The sequence below is a fragment of the Dermacentor andersoni genome, chromosome 4 (assembly GCF_023375885.2).
Source record: "Dermacentor andersoni chromosome 4, qqDerAnde1_hic_scaffold, whole genome shotgun sequence".
Lineage (NCBI taxonomy): Eukaryota > Metazoa > Arthropoda > Arachnida > Ixodida > Ixodidae > Dermacentor > Dermacentor andersoni.
This window is the reverse complement of record NC_092817.1, coordinates 113886110-113910858: the sequence shown is the minus strand read 5'-3', so window position 1 is coordinate 113910858 and position 24749 is coordinate 113886110. Positions and strand designations below refer to the sequence as shown.

The 24749-nt window shown below is 46.7% G+C and overlaps 2 protein-coding genes across 2 annotated transcripts in view; one reads left to right on the top strand and one right to left on the bottom strand.

Moving 5' to 3' along the window:
• Window positions 1–10556, top strand: part of LOC126537495 (uncharacterized) — a 46003-nt gene extending 35447 nt beyond the window's left edge. The window contains exons 4-5 of the mRNA XM_050184521.3: window positions 7513–7628; window positions 10219–10556. Coding sequence (XP_050040478.1) covers window positions 7513–7628; window positions 10219–10269 — 167 coding nt within the window. The 3' untranslated portion in view covers window positions 10270–10556. The remainder of the gene's footprint in view (window positions 1–7512; window positions 7629–10218) is intronic.
• Window positions 10557–20541: 9985 nt separating this feature from the next.
• LOC126537494 (uncharacterized) overlaps window positions 20542–24749 on the bottom strand; it is a 59755-nt gene continuing 55547 nt past the window's right edge. The window contains exon 5 of the mRNA XM_050184520.3: window positions 20542–23929. The gene's annotated coding sequence lies outside the window, so the exon portion shown is untranslated. The remainder of the gene's footprint in view (window positions 23930–24749) is intronic.

Here is a 24749-nt window from a genome sequence, read left to right as displayed (position 1 = left end):
CTGCTGGAGCCTTTTCATGCTTACCGCCGGCATCAGCTGCAGCCGCGTCTGCGCGTGACGCCGCAACCAAAGAAATTGCCTTGGCACGGCATCAACCAGCATGGGAAAATGACAAAGAAGTAGAATGCAGCTTGGGCAATCATGACCCACCATGTTCGCTGGCCTCCTCGACCGAAAAAGAAGATTGCTATTGATGACGTGACCAATCGCAACGTGCCATGTCCGCTGGCCTCCCAAGCAGCGAAGGACACGCATGCTGCGGCCGATAGTGCCTCCACTTTGGCTGCTACAATCAGTCCTCCTGATCGCACCGAGATTTTAAACACGGCTAAAACAGCTGACCCTGCGATTTCTACTCTCGATACACCCCCGAAATCTGCTGTGGCTTCGTCCTCCTCAATAGCGACGCTTACAACGCCGCATCCGATTTGTGGCTTTTTTGCAAAAGCCACTGGACCGTTGCATCTGAATGAGTCCCCGGCGGCCGTAGATGTCGGCGGCGATGAAATTGATCCCGCAGCCCAACCACTACCGACATCATCATTATCAGAAAACAACTTCAGCCTAGGAGTTTATAGTAGCGCTGGACTCTCGCCAAGCCTGGATGGAAAAAAAATTTAATTATGGGGTTTTACGTGCCAAGACCACTTTCTGCTTATGAGGCACGCCGTAGGGGAGTACTCCGGAAATTTCGACCAGCTGGGGTTCTTTAACGTGCACCTAAATCTAAGTACACGGGTGTTTTCGCATTTCGCCCCCATCAAAATGCGGCCGCCGTGGCCGGGATTCGATCCCGCGACCTCGTGCTCAGCAGCCCAGCACCATAGCCACTGAGCAACCACGGCGGGTAAGCCTGGATGTACTCGACGTAGAAATGCCTGTCACACGAGACGTAAAGTGTGCCCACGCGTCAGCCTCTGGTTCGGACGCCGTGCCGAGTTACAGCCTCCGGATCACCGTGCCGAGTTACAGCCTCCGGATCACCGTGCCGAGTTACAGCGTCCAAAGAAACCTCGGCCTTCTTCGAGAGAGTGGAAGAAGTGACGTTTGTCCCCTGGATTTGTTCCCGGGGCACCAATCTGAACGGCAAGACCAGGTCAGTTCGGTGGCGCTTTCATAATTAAACATGGCTGACACCTTCAATATTATTTTACTAAACACACAGGGGTTCCGAAGTCCTATAAAAGAAGCTGAAGTTATCAGCCTGGCCCACGCTAAAAATTGTGACATTCTGTGTTCGCAACAAACAAATTTTTTCAACACTGAAGATGTTCTTGCTTTCAAACGCACTTTCAACCTAGATTGTACTTTTCTCTTTCTCGACATCACGCTCTGGTGGAATCGGTATTATGATTACAGCGAAGCTGCTGATTAAGGGCTAGTTCTCCCAGGATCGTGTCCGTGTGTAGACACAAAACTCCCTATACGTGGGCCGATACCGAAGATAGTGCAATGGCGGGCGGCCCCGCGGCGGAGGTGACGCAGGCGTTAACCACTCCTCATACGTCGGCAGATCCTGAAGTTAGAGCGATGCCGGGCTGACCAGCGCGGAGGTCAAGCAGGCGTTAAGCACTCCCCATACGTGAGCCAATCCGGAAGATGGTGCAATGCCGGGCTGACCCACGGCCCGAGGTGCAGTTTGCCACTAAGGGGCCTACACAGCTTCGCTGGTCCTCCTTCTCACAGAGTGGAAGGGCACTGAGTTTCTTTTTTTCAATAGAGCTCTCTTGCAAGTTCATCCTCTCATTCTTATGACGGGAAAGGGCGGATATTGGCATTTGATTGTGTGCTATATTCATTTAGGTTACGCATATTGCGCATCTATGGACTCACGCACGCCACTAAGTCCAATTATTTTTTTTGTGACCTGGATGTGTATTTCATGGACGGTTATCACGTGGTGCTTGCGGATTTTAATTGTGTTTTAGACATGCGAGCAGATGTGCAAGGCCCTAGCTTGGGTCGACCTGATTGGAAAGCGCGGGAGTGGCGGCGTCACCTCGTCCAGCACTTTTCGTTGCTTGATTAATATCGACTTTTTCATGGTTCTTCATTTATCTGGGCGTGGTGACGCGATGCGTTGGCAAGCAGGATAAACCATGTTAATGTCCCATTCAATTTAGCTCAGTATGTCTCCCAATGTGATGTGATAACTTTGCCTTCATAACCTGTTGATGTTTTGGATCACAGACCAGTTATGCTTAAGTTTCCTTCCTCATCAGTAAAACCTTGGCGTCTCGACATCCGCGCACTTCATGACGCGCGCTCGCGCTCTAATTTGTCAAGAACCTTGCGCGCATTCTTTTCTCGATCTTTCTCACAGTCATGGGACGCGCTCAAGGTGCAGTGGCGTCTGCATTGTTCAGTTGAAGGACGTGCACTCAGACGACGCACGCCAGAAGAACTGGCAGATATTGCCACGAAGCTCCGTATTGCCATTGAGGTCAATCGACTGACTTCGCTGATGCAGTTATGGCAGCGTGAGCTACGCAGACGTTTACAATGCCTCATCGCAGCGTCGTCTTTGTCAGCTGCTGCTTCGCGATGCAGGCTTAATGCGATTGTACACCCTCAAGTTCTGCTCTTTGCGAGGAACTCGCTTTTTATACTGCCGAATATATTCGGTTCTGCGGCCCCAAGAGCACTTCCTGTTATGTGGTTTCCCGCGTGTTATTACGCACTCTTTGTGTCGCATTTCGAAAACATGGCGCGTACGGCTATGCAAATGGATCATGGTAACGTAAGAGTGCTTAGTGGGCTGTCTCAGATTCCACCTGAGGTCGCTGACTTTTGTTGTGCACGACCTTCAGCTGACGAGGAAGCGTGACTCGGCCTCAGGGCCGGACGGGCATCCCGTTGAGTTTTGTCTAACATTCTGGGAAGATATTGGTGCCAGTTTCGTGTCTATTATCAGCCGCTGCTATGAGAACTTTGATTTCTCGGCTAGTTTTCGCGATGGTCGTACTGTGCCAATCTATGCACGATCCATGATCAGTTCGTCCAGAGGATTGGAGGCCAATCACGCTTCTCAACGTCGAATATCATACTTTCATAGTTTGTGTCACTCGACGCTTGGGAAGCCTGATCCCTTCCTTAGTAAGACACTATCAGGCATGCTCAGTTCCTAGCAGAGAGATACGCAGCATCTGGTTCGTTACGCGTGACATAATGACGTACACGCTGACCAGGTGAGCACGTGGTCTCTTAGCTTGAGTAGATCAAGAAAAGGCATTCGATTGCCGTGAACGTAGCTACAAATTTAATGTACTGACCTCGTTCGCTGTTTTGAGAAATTTTGTTGAAGTTATTAGGAATGCCTATTCAGATATCTCAAATATATTGTTTCTTGGTGGTCATGAAAGTGCACGATTTCCTGTTACTCGTGTTTGTCAAGGGTGCCCTCATTCCCAAGAACTTCTTGTGCTCAGCCATGAGCCATTTCTGCTCTCGGTACTGAGAAAGCCTTACGTGCGCGGTCTCCCGCTGCCTGGTAGCGGTGTTGTGGAGATGACAGTCTTCGCCGATGATATTGCATTGTATCTCAGGAATGAAGATAGCTTATCTTGTAGCCTTCAGTTTTCACTGAGTACGGAAATATTTAACGTGCTGCGCTAAATATTAAGAAATGTCGTTATTTGTCGATTGATTCACCACAGACAGGCCTAAGTCCCTTTTCCGTCTTCTAAGGAGCGATTCTATTCGTATTTGAGGCTTCGATTACACCTATGATGGCATATCAGTCTCTGTGTGGCTCTCAATTCTTGAAGATGTAAGGCGAAATATTCAAGATGTTCAAGGGTTTGCTTTATCCTTATTAGAAAGAATGTACTTGGCACAGTGTGCATTTTGCGGCCGTGTATGGCACGTTTGTCACGTTGTACAGCCACCATTATGGGCCACTAGGTCATTGCACTTCCTTCATGGTTCCTTCTTCTGGTCGGGCAGTACAGAAATGGTCTGCTGCATGGTGCTTGGGCAACCACGCTCTCGTGGTGAGCTGGCGTTCCCACCCGTGTCTGTCTTGTGCCGGCTGCTTGCTCTGCGATTTCTGCTCCTCCTGTTACAACGTAATCAATGTCCCGCGCTCGACTATGCCAGGATATACGTAGCGAAAGCTAAGGCATAGCATGGTTAGCCTTGGTTAATCTTGATTGCAAGTGCAGGTTAGTCTGGTTGTCTAGCTATCTAGCGGCGTTTAGCCAGTCGTTCGGCGCGCTGTTCGTCTGTTTCCTGGGTGATTCGTTTCCTCTTCATCTCGTTCCGATATCGATTCCAGGCCTCCTCCTGCTTATCACAATTGTCGCCGTCCACACTGCCGCCTCAACTGTGGTTGCGGCGCACGCGAGCTCTCCTTTTCAATCCTCCGTCATGTTATCAGGCATGCGACGCAGCTGGCGAAGCGAGCGGAGGCAAGCGCAACGACGAGGTACGCGGTGTGACGTCATAACAAACGGCGGCGCCAGAAAGGCGCGGCGCTGTGCAGCGGAGGAACCTCTGTGGTTCGGTGCTACTAGTGGCGCATGCGCAGTAATGACTAGGGAGCGATAGAGAGAGAGAAATACCCGCGGCGAGGCGCGTGTTGTGACGTCATGTGCCTCTTCAGAGCACCGCCACGGCGAAATCGTAAGTTCGCAGCCAGTAAAGCTTTCGCTTTAAAATTCGTTACAAGTTACTAGCCGTGCGCTTAAATGGGGGACCAAAAGTGTTAAACGCACCTGCATTTCACTCTACGGCCATGGCATTTTATCGCCAAGTACAACGGGTATGTCTTGATGTAGACGTTCTCGAAAACCCTGTTATGGATACAATGTCAGCCTTACTGCTTCCTCTAGTTCCCCCAGCGCACCGTGCAGGCTCCAATAATGTGTCGTGGTGTTCGATAACAGCGTCATTTCTGCCTAGCCACTTACGCAACTTCATGTGGCGTCTAGGGTCGCGATTGCTCCCAACGCGTGACAGACTAGAGCAGCAGGGCATAGTCCCATCTTCGCTGTGTCCCAATTGCCCCCTTCAAGAATCCAACAAACATGTGCAGCCGCAATGCATTGTTGCTAGGGTATTTTAGATGGCCGTGCATGCTGGTTTCCGTGGCGTTGGATTTAACCGCTTTATTACATCTGGTCGCTGCTCACGTGGCCACTTCGCGCGACTTTTAATTGCTGCGGGGCCTTTTGTCTGTGGCGTAACCGGTTCGAGTCAGTTGCCGCGGGACATCGTCGCCACGCTCTGTTTACACTCCAGGAGAGGCTATACTCTGAGCTACTGTCGTTTCTGCCAGAGCAGTTGTTCTTTTTTGGGGAAGAGGAGTTCCTTCGACAGTGGTCATACAGTTTCCTGTCAATGGCTGATGGACGCGCCTGGCTTAATTTTCGACCAGCCTGGTTCTTGTAGCCCGGCCATCAAAAGCATTCATTGAATGTACATAGAATATAGGTGCCCGTGATTTCTGTATGGGCGTGCTCTCGTACACATGATAATTTTTCTATATACGCACCTTATAGCATCACTACAAAATTATGTAAAGTGTCTCTGTCACAGCGTCATTGTACATAACCCTTATGTACACTGTACATATTGAACATCATTTTATATAGTGTCACAATTAGTTTATGTGTAACTGCGTTTCCGTGTGTCTATGTGGTTATTTGTTAGCGAGCGAGGACTCGCACAATTTTTTTTGAAAATGCGCCGTGTATACAATGCTCGGTACTTTGCATTTGTTATCGTCCTGGTGGAATTGTGCCCTGAGTGTGACTCATTGTTCATATCGTCTCTTGTTGAAATAAACTTTTTCTAAAAACATCTGTGAATGTCGTCATGCACCTCCGTTCATTATTTTTATTTATTGTACATATGGCAAATCAACGTTTGCTAGAGATGCTTTAAGATATAGTCAGCGCACATGCTGAAAGCATTGTAAGAATATGACAGTATTGCAACAGAATCAAAATGGAAGAACTTTATCGCACGCATTTCGCTTGCCTATACTGCGCGAAGTCATTTACCACAAAGGGTTATTCTGACGCCAAGGTGACCGCATTCTGCGCTGACTTGCTAAGGCTATGCGCCGAGACGACGTCAAAGCATGAAGAACCAGTCACTAAAAACGAAGTGTGGGAAGCCCTTAAGGCTACGAGTTTGATAAGTGCGACGGCCATTTTTTCGACATTCTTTTGGATGCACTAGTGCAGCTTGTGAACCTGCTCATGGTAGCCGATCGAAAACCCCGGTCCTTCCGATATGAAAAAGTAGTGTTGTTGTCCAAAGACGGTATGGATCGTAAGAACCCGAAATCACGGGAACTAATTACGCTATCAATAGCGACTATACGTTAGAGGCATCCTTGTTCATATTGCCGTCTAATCAGGCCTTTTCTCTCGTTATTGGTTTCTACTCTGCAATCATGCCCCTCTGCCGCGCGGCTGCCCCTCTGCCGCGCGTCAGTCGCGTCAAAAAGCGCGCCATGCGGTTCTCCGCCCGAGCCCTAGCAATCCGACGGTGACGAGAAGATACCGAGCTGAGGGAGCGGGAGGCCGAAGCAATCCGGCACCGTTACCTGGGGGTTACTTACCGGTGACGAATGTCAGGCGCACGGAGGACAAGCTTCGCTCACCCACATTTTCCGGTAGGGGAAGGGATGGTCGTTTTTTTTTTTTTTTTTAGATTTTATAAGAGTACGCTGAAGGGTCCGAAGCCTAATTGAATGCAACAAAAGTTGAGGCTCTACGTTATGGCCGCTCTTGAGATGAGCTATCCAGGGATGGTGTATCAAGTAGATGCCACAGCTGCGCTTGGCGTGGTCTTTGAGTAGGTCCAAGTATCGACCCGCATCGGGGAAGAAGCACCTCAGAGGCAAAGTGGCAGAGGGGGCAGCATACATTAAGCTCCAAGAGTGCGCCCGAATGTTACATGCAACACACGTTGAGTTAGTTCCGCCGAATGATAGCAGAAACTCTCACGACACTCGTCGGCAACTTCGTCCGGGCAAAGAAGATGGCGGAAGTAAAAACGGAGTTTCCGCAGCTAACAGCAAAGTCGCCATCTCAGGGTTCTCTGAATAAACAACCTGTACCACAGCACTTACTCCTAGACAAGTGATTGTGAAAGCTGTTTCAGGACGAAGATTATGCTGGCAGGTTGTTGCTGCTTTACTGGAGGAGCGCCCTGACAGGAATCTTAACCGCTGAAAGACATAATGAGCCCTCAGTCGGAGGCTGAGGGCTCATATAGCTGTTTTCGTATAGCTGTTTATTTGCTTCGCACCACTGCTCTCGAGTGCTCTAGTTTAGCACGTCGACGTAAGAAGGTTGTGTGCGGCTCGCGATGAGCCATTGCTAGAGTAGTCTTCTCGTAATCAAGGTGATTGCTAGCATGCATCTTGGACGCTTTAATGGTGGTCAGTGCTGAAATTCCATTATGCAAGAGCCGTTTTGCGAGCACGGGATTCCAGTGGCGTTGTCGCGAGAATACGCAAACGCTTCGGGCACTGACTTGCATGGCTTGTTCTCGCAGGTTCCCCTCGACTCGAGAATTGCAAACCGTGCAATCCTGGCTGCGCCCACGCCATCTTGAACAAAGGTGCCAGCTCGGGCTGCCACCCCTGCCTCTGCGAAATTGCCGTTGTGCGGGTGAGTGAACACACCGTGCAGCGTTCCTCTAGAAGAGTGAATGCTCAATCATACACACTTACCAATATAGTTTTCCGGGTTGTGCCCTCACCCATATTAGGGCCTACTCAAGCTTACAGGCGCTTGCTCACTGCAATTTACAGCTGGAAATTGCCAGTTGAGAGGCACGGAATATGCAGCTGGGAGATGTTTCCTTTTCGGTCAGAATACCTGCAATTCCCAGGTGGAAAATTATTTCAGAGATGAGAGATTCACAGCTGCAACGAGTAGACCTTCCAGCTAGAAATAGCTGACCCTATTCCAACTGGAATGTCTACACGTTCCAGCTGGAGACATGAAATGCCCCTGTTAGATTCGCAGCGTTAGACCAAAACCCACCCTTTTTGTTTGTCAGTCATGTCCGGGGGAAATTTCGGGTGAATATTCATATGTAGGCATCATTAAAACTAGCCATAGCTCGCATGTACCTTAGTTGACATGTAGAAAAATTCTTGGTTCTTACGTGGTGAAACCACGATCTGATTTTGCGAGGCACGCGTTAACACGTTGGGGACTCCGGATTCATTTTCACTATCTAGGGATTCTTTAACGTGCAACCAAAGCACGGTACAAAAAGCGTTTTTGCATTGCGCTATCATCAAAAAGTGACCGCCCCGTCTGGGATCGAACCCATGACCTAGTGCTCAGAAGCGCTACGCCATAACCACAGAGTTGCCACGGTGGGTAATAGAAACTACGACGACAGAAAAATTCGAACAGGAAAAAAGGATGACATGGCAAGAGAGAACCAATTAAATTCTTAATAAAGGTATGCTGTTTCTGTACGTGGCCCAATTCCCGCTGCATCTTAAGATTAAATGAATTATCTTGAATTAATATTAAATGCACAATCTACGAAACTCTTTCGCCAATGGATGGCATTCTGAACAAGCGAATATATCTTCGGCACTTATTGGCTCAAGCTCTGCCAGGGAATAAACAATATGCCTAAAGCAGCACTACGAACCTGTGAAGAAAGGTTTAATCCAAATGTAATACAAAGTTCTATAACAATTTAGATACATGCAAGATATAGCTTTTTGTTAAGTTGGTCACATCATTACTATGCGCTTTATGGAGGTGAGTTATCGCTTATATTACGCAATGCGAGTCCCATGTTTGTCACTTATTCTTTTTTTTTTTTATTTTTGCTTTTTAAAACGTTAAGATTATGCCCTCGCTGCATTGGAATTTACCTGATGTGACATTTCAAAGCACAGTTATACTTGAAACTTTACTTTTAAAACAGAGTACGATACACGCCATTTGTACAGCGCGCGCTATTCTACGCAGTTGAGTGATTGAATATTCTCGTTGAACGCCTCCGAGATGAATAATGCCAGCACGGAGGACAAAGCTCGTTCTCCAATTCATGTCACGAGCAAAATTAAGCATTCCCACTTGCAAAATTTGACAAAAAACTTTTCCTGCGCATTTTTAGTGCTGAATAATTGAGCACTTGTTGGATGTGAAAAGTGAAACCTGTTGCGTAGAAAAACTACGCGGCATTGTCGTGGTGCCATCGGTTCTATCGACGCAGTTTTCAATCAACCGCCTAATTCTTGGCGCATACTTCATTGTGGTTTGTAGCATGCTTTAAGCAAAGTGGGTGCACAGCGCGAAACCTTGCACGAATTGCCAAGCACTGTTCTTGCCCGATAGCGCAGTGTTTAGCGTGCCCTGCCTCAGTCGCATGATGCTGCAATTACAAGACTTCAATCCCAGTGGCATCGTTTAGCTTTCTTTTTTATCGCCCTATGGCGTTGGTGGAGTTCAGGATGAGAAGCCTACCAAATGGGGACTTGCGTCGTCGTCAGCGTAACGGAATGTACGAATGGCCGGACGTACATGGCAAAACCGAGTTTCGAGCATTCAAACGCTGTAGCAGCAAAATATGCAGATGGCTACCTAATTAGACTATGATGCGAACTATTTATTGGCTAATGACATCCGAGGAAATTGACAACCTCGGCGCGACACTTAGAAACACTTTCGTTTTCATCCCTCAAAATTATTAAAGCTAGCCATATTTAGCAAACATTCATAAGCGTGGAAGCGGTGGTGCTTGTAGTCGCCGTTTTGCTTGCGCTTCTGTTCTAAAAGGAAGAGACCTTTCGACAGCATGAAGAAGAGCGTTTCCTCACGAACATGCGGTACAGTTAGTTGTTCCGGAAGGACGGCAGATAGCCCACAGGGAACTGTTGCGCATTTTGCTGACCTTTCTACCCAGAGAATGATTTGGATACTCAGGGTGATGTATATTTATGAAATGGGCAGAGACGCTCAGGCGGACAAATTGCCGGACCTAGCCTGCCAAGCGAACTCCGCCTGAAGCAACGTCACCAAAGCTCAAAGGTAGTGCAGTGACAACACGTTGAAGGTGCGACAGTCATTGCTGTTCTGCGTTGAAACACGGTTTACTGCACAGAATGCGACTAGGCAAATGCTGGTGCAATTAACGTGCCGAAGTAAAAGAAAACGAACGAACAGTGTTCTCCCTAATTTTGGTGCACCTCACATTGCTCTCTCTCTCTCTTTAATTATTTTGCAGAAACCGGAAAGACTGACGGAGGAAGCACCATCCGGGAACGGCAATGAATGAAACAAGCATGAACAAAACCACACGAGAACTACCCGCCGCTCAGCCCAACACCGACAAAGCACACGCAGGAGTGTCCTGCGAGTTTTCTCTGTCAAGTCATTTTATATGCACCAGCTTTTACCATGAGCTTTGATAGCAGGACATGATCTTTATTTTTTTTTATATTTTTATTATTATTTGAGAACGTTAGCAAACTTAGAGAGATCTGAATACGCAGAAAATCACTCCTATATTTACACTGTAAAAAGAGAAAATAAACACGTTGGCGTTTGTTTGTTGCACAATAATGGCTCTTATTATAACTGCTACAGAAGTCTATAATATCGTACGTGGCTTTGCAATGCCAAAAAGCGTCCCTGCTTCACGTCCTAGCTGGTTGCCTAGCAGACCGTCACCATCGGCATGCATCAACTCTTAAGAGGACAGAGGAAAGTGCGAGGCTCGGCATCGGACCAGCTGTATACATTGTGGGATTCATAGCCATAGTTCTAGTAGGGCGCAAGATTAAGTACTTGACATACGTCAACTCTAATTATAACTCATGCCTTATCGGTTCGCTCATCAACTTACTTCTCAAACCTGGTAAATCACCGTTAAACTTGTCATCGTACCGCCCCATCGCTCTGGCCAGCTGCATAGGGAAAATAATGGAACGAATGATTTTGACGTGCCTGGAATGGTACCTGGAAAATTACAACGTGTACCCAGATGCTATGTCTGGCTTCCGGCGAGGGCGCTCATCCATAGATAATGTCATCGATTTGGTTACGTTTGTTCAGCATCAAAAACGCCGCAAACGACTCACTGCTGCATTATTCCTAGACATAAAAGGCGCCTATGATAATATAGCACATTATGCCATTATAAATGCTCTTATTGAAGCCGGAATCGGTGGCCGCACTTTTCAGTGGCTGTGCAGTTATTTGACCGACAGGCATTTCTTCGTGATGACCGAGGATGGCGCCACGACTCAACACCAAACGTGCCGTGGAGTACCGCAAGACGGAGTGTTGAGCCCGACGCTATTCAACCTAGTGCTCGTTGGCCTAGTCCGATGCTTGCCCAACACAGTTCAGGTATCAATATATGCCGACGATATCTGCATTTGGGCGTCTGCCGTAACACGACTGCAGGTACGAGCACGGCTACAAAAGGCAGCTACGATAACATCTCTGTACTTGCGAAAACAGAACTTAGAGCTGTCTTCAGAGAAATGCTGCCTTGTTACATTCACTCGGAAGGAAATGCAGCGTTACAGTGTAAATGTCAATGGGCAAGCAGTAGCAAATGCACGGAAACACCGCTTTTTAGGGGTAATTATTGACCGAGACCTATCATGGAGCCCGCATGTTTCATACCTGAAGAAGACATTATTGACAATAATACATCTCCTCAAATTTCTCGGCGGAAAGTCATGGGGCACTTCGGTGCGGTCAATGCTGCAGCTGTATAACGCCTTGTTCCTCGGTTTCGCAAGATACAGCCTCCCTGTGATTGGGAACACCTGCAAAACAAACCTGCGTGTACTCCAGGGACTACTAGCTCGAGCCATAAGGACGTGTCTCGGTCTTCCGAGGTGTGCGTCTACAGCGGCAACGATTGTCGTAGCTCGAGATCACCCAATATCAACGTACTTGGCAACCGACGCTCTCAGGGCGCATATTCGGCACGTTGCCCGATTACCTTCTCACCATCTTGCCGCTCTACCCACAGAAAGGCCACACACAACTTTCAGTCGTTTAATTGATGCCAATCGTACCTCATTGCCATCGAACTACATGCCTGCAGCAAGACCATCCTTACCTTTATGGTGCCTGCACAGACCTGACATACGCCTCACCATCCCAGGAATCATGAAGAAAGCCAACATGCTATCGTTTGCCCTTAAGCAGGCCACGTTAGAACTTTTACATGAGGTGCACAGTGGCCGCGTACACGTTTACATCGACGGTTCTGTCACATCTGCAAGCGCAGCTGCCGCTGTGGTGATACCAAGACGATCCGTCAAGATACAGCTAAAGACGTCACATGTATCATCAACGACAGCTGCTGAACTGGTAGCCGTGCGTGCGGCTCTTCATTTTATTAAGGAGGAACCATCCCACGCATGGTCAATCTTCTGTGATTCCAAGGCAGCCCTACAGTGTGTGCTCTCAGCACTGCGCCATGGATCACATGAGCAGCTCGCCGCAGAAATCAGAGAAGTCCACCATCGACTAGTTGACGAAGGACACGATATAATATATCAGTGGTTGCCTAGTCACTGTGGCATACATGGCAATGATCGAGCAGACGCAGCTGCCCGATCTGCCCATGACGGCGTCAACTGCGTTGCCATTCCTCTTTCGAGAGCCGACGCAGCGAAAAAACTTGCCGCACTTGCGCGTGACCTGACATTAGGCCAGTGGAATTCATCCGATTTCACAAGTGCACGCCTCCATACTCTGGACCCTAATTTACAGCTCCGTATTCCGCCCGAGCTTCCACGACGTGACTGCACCCTTCTTATCCGTCTATGGCTTGGAGTAGCATTTTCAAATGCCTACTCTTTCCTTATCGGAATGGCCAACAGCCCACTGTGTGACTTCTGCGGGTGCAACGAAACGATCGAGCATCTTCTTTGTCAGTGCTCTCGTTTTAACCCACAAAGAACTGTCCTCTCAGCCACCTTAGACAAACTGGACAAGCGCCCAATGACAGAAAACAAGATCCTTGGAACCTGGCCTACGCGAACATCAGCGCGATCCGCTATGAAGGCGCTGCTGCGATACTTGAAAGACACGGGACTTTCTGACAAATTGTGACAGTACACTGTGTGGCGCAGGACTGTACGGTGACACTGCGTAAGACTAGGAATGCCTTTGCGGGTTGCGTGACAGTGCCCACAGAAATAGTTCGTGTGTACGTGCGTGTGTGTGCTTAGGTTTTTTTTTTCCTTTTTTTTATCCTTCTTTCTTTCTCACCTATTGCATCCCCTTTCCCCTCCCCCAGTACAGGGTAGCCAACCGGAGATAATCTCTGGTTAACCTCCCTGTCTTTCCTTTGCCTTTCTCTCTCTCTCTCTCGTGCGTCGACTACTAGTGCTGCAGAAATCCTGCTGGTGGAGGAAGATTCATGAAAACAGAGAGAGAGAGTTTATTGACAGGAAAGACAGAGAGGTCGACTTGAGCAGTTGCGCTCTTGTATGCTATTTTGCACTGGGAAAAAGGGAAGAAAATTGAAAGTATGGGGATGGATGATGAGGATGAGAGGAGAAGCAGAGCGGTGGCTTATGTATATTAGACGCCGGCCCTTGTCAAGTTACATGCAATGCAGGAACTTCAACAACCCATTCGTTGTGCGCATTGTAGTCGCAGAATCATGCGATGGGCCTAGAACAGCTTGCTTGGACATTGGTTGCCTACAAGCGCTAGCTGGGAAACTGCGCAACGTCCGTCGATCCAGCGATCACATAATATGTGTTCCAGCGTCTAAGGCGTCTTACAGTGTTCACAATGAAGGCTGCTTGACTGGCCGATGAGGGCTGCGTAGCGGCGGGTGAAGCCAACACCCAGCCGAATCCAGAGTAGCAATGACGCTTTGCCCCACGAAACCTTCGGGGGCAAACGACGTTTGCTATCTGGGTTGATCACACGTAGGCACACCTGTGGATGTTGTCAGTGTGCGCTTTGTACAGAAGGATTTCCTTTGTAGTTTCCTGCTACTATTAGGTAGAAAACAATATCTCTTTTCCTAAGTATACAAAGTAATAAATTGCTAAAATATAATTAAAATACTGAAGTTAAACATTTATTCACACGTAAGGCAGCAATTAGTATTTCACAACATTAAGAAAACATCCGGTGACGAAATTTGAGCATTAATATGCAAGAAAATGGTACCAACGTGGGACAGCGTTGGCGCCACCACTGCTGAAATATGGTGGTTGCTCCGAATGGCGTCTCATGTTCTCTTTGTAATTTGTAAACAACAGTCAGTCCATCGTAAAAAAAAATTATGCAGTGTTCGAATGGAGTAGTATGGCCCGCTCGACCAGTTTTATTAAATTGTCCAACACAATTGGCTAGTAGTAGCGTTTCGCGGTGTTCTGGCAGGTATATTTCAGTGAGTCGGGTTCTTCCTTCGTGCTTATCTTATTTGCAGAAAACAGTAGCAACCGATCAGAACATTTCTTCGGAAATCATGAAGTGCGCCATCGTGCGGATGAGATAAGAGTCCTTTCTCTGGCAAACCGCACTTGATGACAGCCCGTTACATTCATTACAGTTTTGAGCCGCTTTTTGGCACACAACAAACTCTGAAAAGCTCATAAGGACCTTAATCACTATAGCTGTACGCAGTTCTTTCATTGAGTGTCCTTTTATGATGTCGTTAAGGGGGGAAAGGAAATGGAGAAGAAAGTCCGCGATTTATGAGCCGGAAACCTTCAGCTCACGCTGATAGTCTCAGAGGCCATGCTCTGTTTACTGTGCTGCGTAAGGCGCACCAGAGATGTCGCCACGTGGCTTCAAATGTTGCCCACAGAACACCCGAAAGTACTTCTTGAAGCCAGGTGTTAACACATTTGACTCTCCCAAGCGAGGATCATGGAGCAGGACTGCCGAGCTTGATGGCGCAGGAGCGGCCAAAATTCTTTATCTCACTTGAGATCGGCTCGCCTCTTTTATTTCACCCACTTGGATGATGGACTGACTGACTGATTGACCGACCAACCAACCAACTGATTGACGTAACAGTGCAGTAGTATGACAGCCATGCGTTTCCATGTGCTCAAATCAAATAAAAATAATAAGGCTACATTCCTTTTATTTATAAGTGAAGAGTAATTTCCGCATCATGTAACAATGAATACTGAAGGCTTAAGTTCTGAAAACACATGTGCGCTGAAGTAACGGTAAGTGAAACACTACGTTTTCGTTACATCAAAAAGAAAGAAAGAAAGAAAGAGAAAGCTTATTTATCTTAATCACGCCACCCCTGAACTTCGTTACTACGAAGAGCATATTGCCGAGAAAGCTATTAGCTTTTATGTGGCCTTGGGCCGACGTCAAAGATGAAACATCATGTAAGGCCCCTGCTTGACGCAAATCAAGATTCTTGTTCACTCGTCTCGTGACTCATTCTGCCGTCGCTTCAGCACAGGTCGAAGCGAAAGTGAGTCGCAGAGAGGTTAAAAACTAGGCTGCGACACGAATAATCATAATTCTGTTGCGCTCACGTTTTACGTATAGCACTGTTCTCGCTGCATTTCGGTCAGTTACGGTAAGCGAAAAGCCGTGCATATTCACGACTTCCTTATCTAATTTATAATATCTCACTATGGTGCCTGCGTGCAACCTCTAAAAAATGCAGGGTTTTTCTTCATCCAAACATTGATCATGGTGCTTGAACTTATCACATCAAACCCACCTTATTCATTGTTCTGTTGCGCCACCTCTCAATCACTGCGCGAAACGAAATGGGAATGATTGAATCTCCGCGACGATGAGCAAGCACGCTTCGTGAAGGGGTCAGGGAAGGGGGGCCGACCCAGAAATACTGAAAGGCACACGTCTTTGAAAACACTTGGTTCTTTTCACACCAAATCTTACTATGGGATTACTCCTTCCAATACCTACCACACCAAGAGATGCAAGGCCATTTGTAAGAAAATCTAAAAGATCCACGTGGTCCTGATCTGAAACCACTGACAGGCAATGAAGCCAGATAAAACAAAGGGGGAGTTTAACGGTTGTTTACTTCAAATGTAGAAGCAATCAAGTAGCGAGAATTAAATACTACGGCGGCGTTCATTTCGGCCACATTTGCGTATGTGCGGCCTCCGGCGAAGGTGGCAGACGTGGAACCTTCTTTCAACTGCGGTTTGTTGTAAAACGTGAGCTTAGGAGCAGGTATAGCTGGCCATTAGGTCCTCATATGACTACTTCGTGGCATCGCGAATGCCAAATTCGAGGGCCTCACTATGCAGTGATTGAGAAGAACAGGGGATCCGAGAGGTTCTATTTTTCGTTAGCCACAACCACAGGAAGTGACAGACGAGCGGCGACCGTCTGGCCAATGCGGAGGCTGTGATCGTCGCGCACCGTACAGCGGAAGTCATTATCGACAGCTTGCCATTTCGCGCACGGTTGTTGGAGTCGGGCAATGAGCAGAGTTAGTTCCTCCAAATCATGTTTGGAACCACTGGCCTCGCAGCGAGTGGGCGTGCAATCACGCGGCACCGTATTTTGGGCGGTACGAGTAAAGCGCGGGGAAAACAAAAAAGCGTCACGCAGCACAAAGCGCGACAAAAACGACAGAATCGGTCGTGTTACCCAATCAACGTGTTACCGTCGTAAGTCCCACCCTGAATAAAATATGACTCGTTTAGTTAAACTTCTCTAATTATCCGAGTGATTGGAGCACGCAAATCATCCTACTAGCAGAAGATGACTTACAATCGAGTACCGTTGGTCTCGCGTTAGTACATTGTACTATTCTGTATTCTGTAATTTTTCTGTTTAAACATGAACGTGTTCGTGACCTAGCTTCAGCGGATACCCAGCCCAATTACGTACGTCACGCAATCCTCATCGCACGAAAATCCACCAGATGGCCTTACTTTACCGTTTTGTGCCTACGTATTCGTTACGTAAGTAGGCATCGAAAGGTTAGAAAGCTTGGCTTTATTTAAGGAATCGTGCTCTCGATGATGTATTTATCTGCAATCAGAATATTTATGGCCATCGTTTGTTTTGTCACTGAATAATTTCGCAGAACACATGCTCGGCAGCCTAGGCAACCATAAGAGTAGCAAACACAATTGTGCTTAGAAGAGTTTTGCGCTTTAACTTTGTCAGCGTCTTGACCCTTTGTCGGAGGTGATCCAACAACTGCGCGGTCGTCCCGCGGCAGCTCACCATTGCACATTTGCGTGTGCACGTGCGCGCAATGCCGCCAGGCATCTGACGACGCGTTCTCGTCGCATACGCATTCAGAATCGCGCAGGATATATCTATGACGCCTAGAAGCCTCCCGGACATGCTTTTACAGCGATGCTATTTATGGCTCAGCTTCCGTGCATATTTAGTGCGCGTGGGCAACAACCGTGGGCCCATGCCAAAGATAGTGCAGAAAGGGTCCAAGCGCTATGGCGCGTACCTCTGTGGACTCCGGGTAGTGGGCTTCGGGACTTGTAACGTGCCCTCGAACTACCCTCGTCCACCTTGGACCCGAAGTGGTAGCAGGCACAACGGCAAGAGCAAACACCACGACCAGATCTTAGCCCAAAAGGTCGACGCGCGTCGACCTTTCGTCCAAGAATCGTTCCAAGAAGCGCTTGCGAATTCCTTCCGCTCTCCCGTGGCGGCGGTCCCGTCGAAACTTCATGCGCGTCTAATTTCTTCCGGCACCTCGGGGCGATGATCCCGTCGTCCACGTGGATGACAATAAATGTGTGTGCGTACCTTTCGTCACGACGACAAGCGACTAGCAAAAAAGATGAGTTCGTACCTTTGTTCCAGATTCTGTGTCACCTCTGTGTCGTGTGCTAAAAAATTTCGGTGGTCATCCAGCTTCACAGAGCGGAATGGCTCATGTTATTTTTTTTTTGTCGTGCTTTTACGCTGTGCATTCAGTGCAGGACTCACATGCTTGCTATCGCGGTCATCGTTTCCTTCTTTGAGTGAAAGTGCACTTGATAAACGACTTCGGGCATTTATATAGGTGCTCTATTTGAGAGTGTCCAACAAAGCTGCCACTGCATCCTAGAATATATGTGCCACTTTCGTGTTATGATGAATTCTTATAAACAAGAGATCAATCAATATTTTTTAATAGCTTGGCTAACGTTGGCTGAGACACCTAGCAAATGGGTCATTCCCCGCCATACGCACATCCCGAGAAGTCGACTCCCTCCAATTTTTTTCTGAGAGAGATGTGAAAATTTACTAGGTCTAAATAAATGCGCTCCCGAAGATATATTGAGAGGTAAAATAGAAAAACAGTTTTGTCTGCCTGGGCACCATCTCAATTCTACTTTCAAAAAAAGAAAGCTAACAGACAAAATAATAAAAATAAATCTTAGTTCAAAAGCGGACATTTCGTCTCTATACCTTAACGAGATTGTGACTTACTTTGCACTCTTCTATGCAGGCCCCTAGTTTATTTTTTTAAATATCTATAATGCAAGCAGAAAGGTCAATTTGGGGCATTTCGCCATCTTTTATTGAAACTTTAGATTTATCCGTAGTTACCTTGTTAACTATTCGTGCCATTCTCATGTCAGCATAGCCTGTTAGGATATTGCGGTATGCAACAATTACGAAATATTGAAGAAAGGTGACGCAAAAATTACCATTATTCTCTACTCCAAAACGGTGCCTTTCACCAGCAGTGCATGTTCACCGCAATACACGCCTCGGGGCTGCAGGAACCTTCATAAATTTTAGTAGTGTGGTTTGCTGGGGCCAGTAGGTGCATGGTGAACGTATAAGGGGTCCCAGCAAGCACGGACGCGAGCACAAGAAAGAAGAAACTTACTTACTGACGGCATTTTTTTTCTCCTGAGAGTGTTGCAGAAGTGCTTGAGGGCGACGTGCCTCAGTTGCGATCACTGACAATTAGTGTGAACGGATGTAGGCGAGAATCAAGAGACCAATAATTTCTGACATTATTAGCCCGTCGTTTCACCCCTCCTCCCCTACGCTGCACATGGTGGCTGTTTCGATTAAAATTTCTCGAGATGACACAAACAGAGGCATAGATCACCTTGTGTGACTAGTCGAATAAGTTGTGTGGGGCCTCGTCAGATAAAAAAATGCAATAGGCCACTCGTCATCATCTAACTAGCCAACTCAGGTTCACCTTATCAACGGTTCTATCGTCGAAATCAATTCCTACGCAAACGAGCACGTCGGCACACGATGAGCTGTGCAAATAATCTGTCGCTTATTTTGTGAGGGCTCTGAAAATAGGTATTTTTGTAGCGACTTCTTTGTTAGTTTCAAGACACGCTCTTGTAATTAGCTGAAAGCTGGCGGAACATGATGAAGCCCCAGGATCACCCCAATCCCGAGATTATCTTTTTATTTTTTATTTTTTTTTGGGGGGGGGGGGGATTCATTTTTCTTTACGGAAAATACACCGAAATTTGGACGGTTTCTACAAACTGCCATAGTAAATAAACATCGCACGTTCTTTCGGAATATGCTGTGAGCAGCAAATAAATGGGCGAAAAAAAAAGAAAGAAAATTAACATGCAGATCCAACGCGCACATCAGGATTTATGTGAAACCATGCCGAAGCGAAGCTCCGCTATATGATAAGCGGAACATGGCGGCACCGTTTTAAACGTGTTAGGAACGGCAACAAAGGGCAGTCACCAAAAGCGTGGCAGTGGTACCATTTGATTGTCGATACCTCCGATCACTACTAGGCGTATTCAAAAAAATTTTTTGGAAAGAATTGACGAGGTGATACCCTTACCTTTCACGAATTTTACCGAAGTGTTGCAAACAACGTTGAATTCCACACTGATTTTTCTCTAGCGATACAATAGCGTTGACCATCGATGCGGCACACAGCTGTGAAATTGACGATATACAGGGTGTTTCACGTGACTTGTTCTAAGGATTTCAAGAAAGTGGTTAGCCACAGCTGCATGAAACCAATACGATAGCGATACGAATACGACACGAATCCCATAGGGCTCGTGCGCTATAGTAGTGCAGCGCTCTCAATCACGGTTCGTGCAAAAGAACCGCGCGCGCAGACCATGGCCAACTGAGCGGCCGCGGCTCTAGGCATCGGCTTCACGGTGGGTCACCCTCTTTGGCGGTGGCGCACGAAAAGGAAGCGCCATCGTCCCTGGTAAGCGACAGGCTCGAGGCACGGTTGAGAGCGCTGCAGTACGATAGCGCACGAGCTCAGTCACGTGGTTTTATTTCATATTTCGCGGGCTTCCTTTAAGCGCCGAAAAAAAATCACCAGGCAGCGTGTACGTTGCCACAAAAAATTGGATCCGTCGTTTCTGTGCCCCTCCTACAACACAAGGAAGCGCGCTTGGCCCTAAAGTGAATATTCAAGGTTTTGCATAATTCGTCGCAGTCATGTAACTAATTAAGCTAAATATAAAGGATACTCTAAGGAGCTCCACATGACGGTAAGCCATGTATGTGCCTTTGGTTTCATTCAGTTGCGGCTAACCACTTTCTTTAAATCCTTGGCACTAGTTACGTGAAACACCCTGCATAAACATCGACACACACTGCCCATCACATGAGTAAGCACAAATACACAGCACGGTAAAGGATTTTACTATGACAGAAAAATACATAATAGACGGTGCAAAAGCTTTGTACTCGGCACTCACGTCGTGTACAGCTGACTTAGAATTTGCAATCTGTCCACCCATTCTTCCCGTAATCCAGCCGCTTAGTCAAGGTCTCATCGTGGACTCTGCAGATGCGTGAATGTATTGTATGCCCCTACTCAATGCTTAAGAGCCTGCAAAGAATAGTCATGACAGAGCTGAAAGGGCGTACTTGGTTTAGCAATGAACCACAATGTCGCGAAGAGGTGATAACGAAGGCAACTCCTTCTATATACAGCGTGTAACAGTTGAAGTCAGCTTAAGATGTCTAAAGATGCCGACACAACCTACAGTGAGCAATCTAGTGCAGCGTCTTTTTCCGCTAGTTTGCACAGCTGAGGGTGGTTTTCTACACAGTATAACTTAATAACTACCTAAAATTCGCATCAGTTTTTCAGACTCTTCCTATTCAATCCGTCAAAAGAAAGACAGTATAAAATGTAACATAGCCCGAACAACAGTAACGTACGTGAACAATTTAAATCATAAGGTCGGTGAAATAATCCGAGATAATTAACGAATCACATAGAATAAAAGGAATGCCGTAAGTATCTCAAGATGACGTTGGGCAAGAATGTATCGGTTGCGCCCGCCTGCGTGGATCCGATTTGTATTCTTTTTAAAGCTGTGGTAACATTAGCCAGGACACCCTGTATAGGCTGTAACGTATACGTGACTTCAGAGTTCTTCAATGCTGTTCATATGAATGTTATTTCATTGTTATTTCATTGGTGCAGTCCATATCATCAGAAACCATTTCTAACTCTACCGATGCGATCTGAGCTCAGATAAGCTAGGTAGCATTAGTTATACTGTGGGAAACACTTAGCCGTTCACGTGACAGCTCACAATTTTACAAATCCACTTTTCTCAAACATAAGGCCAATGAAGCGTCGTTTGTTTTCAGATGACACGGCCAGCTCCTTACCCTTGTTCCGGTCAGACCATCTCACCAGAGGGTGAGATTACGTGAAAAGCGGTAGAATCTTTATCATCTGGCAGAAAGTCACCCACAAAAGAACCAATGCCTATGTGGTCGTGACCAAGGAAGAAAATACACTTCTTTGATTTGGATTTGAGATCGTTTGTTACACCTACAACTTGTAAGGCATAGTAAATACGGGTGACCATTAAAAAAAAATAGACAGAAAGAGGTTCCTGCACAACATTCGTGAATGGTGTTTGTGAGTAGTAGGTAAAAACACTCGTTCCAGTTCACATAGCGCTTGCGTGTATGCTGACACTATGTACGCACATAAAAAATAATAAACATGCATAAAGATTTCACAACAGCATAGGTAATCTATATTTCCTTCAATGAACGAACGTGTAACATAACGTAATAAGCTCGGACGCTGGGTCCCGTGTATAAAGTGCTTGCATGGCTCATGGCTTCAGCGTGCCAGCTTCATAGAGCAGCTGGCGAGGATGTTTACTCTGCTTGAAGAAAGAAAGAGAAACACCTTCGCCACTTTCGACGAGCACGTGGAAGCCCAGGTGCATCGCATCACAAATCAAAGAAAAAAAGAAGAAACGATGACTTCGCCACAGAAGCAGATTATTCAGGCAACATCCTTGTCACCCTTTCTTCGTACAGCCTTCAGTACTGTACACAGCAGGTGATTATAGCTCAGAGAAGCAGATGTGTAGTTCTGTGGATGTTATCTAGAGGTCTTAAACAGTGTCTGGAAACGTGACCCGACGATAAAACAGAGCTTGGCAGTGAGATAATAGTATGCATGACGTAATGTATGCGTCTGGAATGATGCCAATTCTAAGCTGTGTTACAGGCAATATCAGAGGTTGCGAAGCTCCTAATTGATTCTATATCTCGTCGTTTTCTTCAATACACTTGAATATTCATTTTCCGTTGCGAGACAGGTTGACGCTGTCTGAGAGCTCTGGTACATTAGATGTATACATATGTCACATAAAACAATTGCTCAGTGTTTTTGTGTAAAGAGTGGCAGTGACGAAGTAGTGTTAATAACATAATGTGTGTTTCTAAAAGGTTGTCATCCTTAGCTGCAATATGACCTATTAGGACGACGTAGTAAACGCTAATTTAGAGGTACCTCTTGAAGGGGCGGCGCAAGACGACAAAGACGGAAGGCAGGAACGCACAGGATGTTCCTGCCCCTTCAAGATGTTCAACCAGTACCAACTCGCCCAAATGTCGATCCTTCTAGAAGTACCTGACTTCCCAGCATTTTGGAAGATTTCCGCGACAAGTCATGTCGACGCTTTTGGACGTTCGAGTATGTATGACCTACGTATGCCATTGGGTACAGTTTTAAGCATGTTTGTTCTCTGTTGGTGAATAGTGTTAATAATAACATACTAAACGATAAAGTTAGAGCTTCCGAATCTTCGTGCGTTCCTGCTTTCCCGCCTGGTTCTATACGATATGATCGTTGTCCAAGCTTTACAAGAATGGGTATCGTCGTTCTGTCGACACTCTATGGAATGACATACACGTGGTGGCTTGCCGAATACAATTGCAATACTAACACATTAAAACAACTATTCACAGCAATCAGGCCGCGTGCATTCATTAAGTGGCAACCGACAGTCTTGCATTTATCGTCTCTCAAGGCAAGCATCTCGCAAACGGTGAAGGCCCACGTCCTGCGCTACATCAAGAGCTGTAGTTCGGATGAGTCTTATACGTAAGAACAACGTGAGTCAAACAGTGACGACCGTTCGAGGACCCATATCGCTCGGTGAGGCGGTCCGCCGAGGGGACGACGACTTTGCATCAAGGCAAGACGTGCAACTCTGGCGTACACAACACACTCTGAAGCATATTTCGTCACCGTTAACTATTATTTCGTCTTCCTTTTTTGTACGCGACGCACTTCAGTCACACAAGCGGTTGGGTGTTTTCTTCAAGGCCACTTGAGAACAGCCGGCTCGTACTCGCTGGGAACGGGACGCGTCGAACACAGCACACTCTCAAAAGTTCTAACGGAATCGTCGATCACCAGATGATTTCTCACTTGGACACTCACGTAATGCGTCAACGTGGAGAACCACCGGTTTCGAAGAGACGCGCGGGGACAAAAGTGGAGCGCCAGAAGGCCTCCGAAACATCGGAAGCAGTCACGATCACTCAGTTTGATGGCATTTCCACGTTTCAAGCGTCTTGAAAGCAGTTCGTTTTGACGTAGCTTGGAATGAAGGTTTCGCCGCGGGCTGCTCACTAGCAGCGCACGCTTGTATGCGTGTCCAGCTAAACAACGAGACACACTGGAGATTGAATGCAGCTTGCCGAATGCACTCGTAGCCATGAATGTTGAATTGGAAGAACTGCAAAGGAAAAAGGAAACAGCAGTATAAAAAACTCACGCACGCACGCACGCATGCACGCACACACACACAGACACACACAATGACGTCAGTTTTTTTTCATACTTAGTGCGCTTCCTTCAAAGCCCGGAAAAAAGAACCACGCAAAAGGCGACAATGTGCGAACGAATTTATCAGTTGATACTGGGCACACGCGAGAAATTTTCTAATACAGCCTATGCCCGAAAAAGGCATTTAAAATTTTCTAAATTAATCGTGAATAGTTAGCTAACTAGTCGCACTTCAGAAAAATAGTACGAGTAACTCAAGACGACTACGAACAGTATGCCTCTGGTTTGATTTCCCTAAAGCGTAGCACTTTATTTTTTAATTCTTTGGTTCTAGTTAGTTGAAACACACGGGGTATCGACGAAGATATACTGCAAAAATACAGACTTACAGACAGACCGATGGACGCGAAACAGTGGTATGCTTGCAGGGATAGCTTCGCCTTAATAAATTGCAAATATAGCTTCATAATAATGTGCCAAATTATGATGAAAGCTTATTGGTTGCCTTAAACAATGTCATCAAGGGAAAACAATTAAGGGATAGTTTACATTGAAGCATGGTTAAGAGAATAAGCCTGGAAAAGTATCTCCTTTGCGTTTATGTCCGAAACGAAGCAATTTAGTAGCATGGAAGCAGAAGTCAGAACATGTAGATACCATGAACCTCTACAAAAATTGAATGTCACCCACAAATATTAAAGTATCAGCAAAAATTCCAGTGCGGTAGATTAGATTGTGTAAAGAGAGATTAGATCTACAGGTAGTGGGTA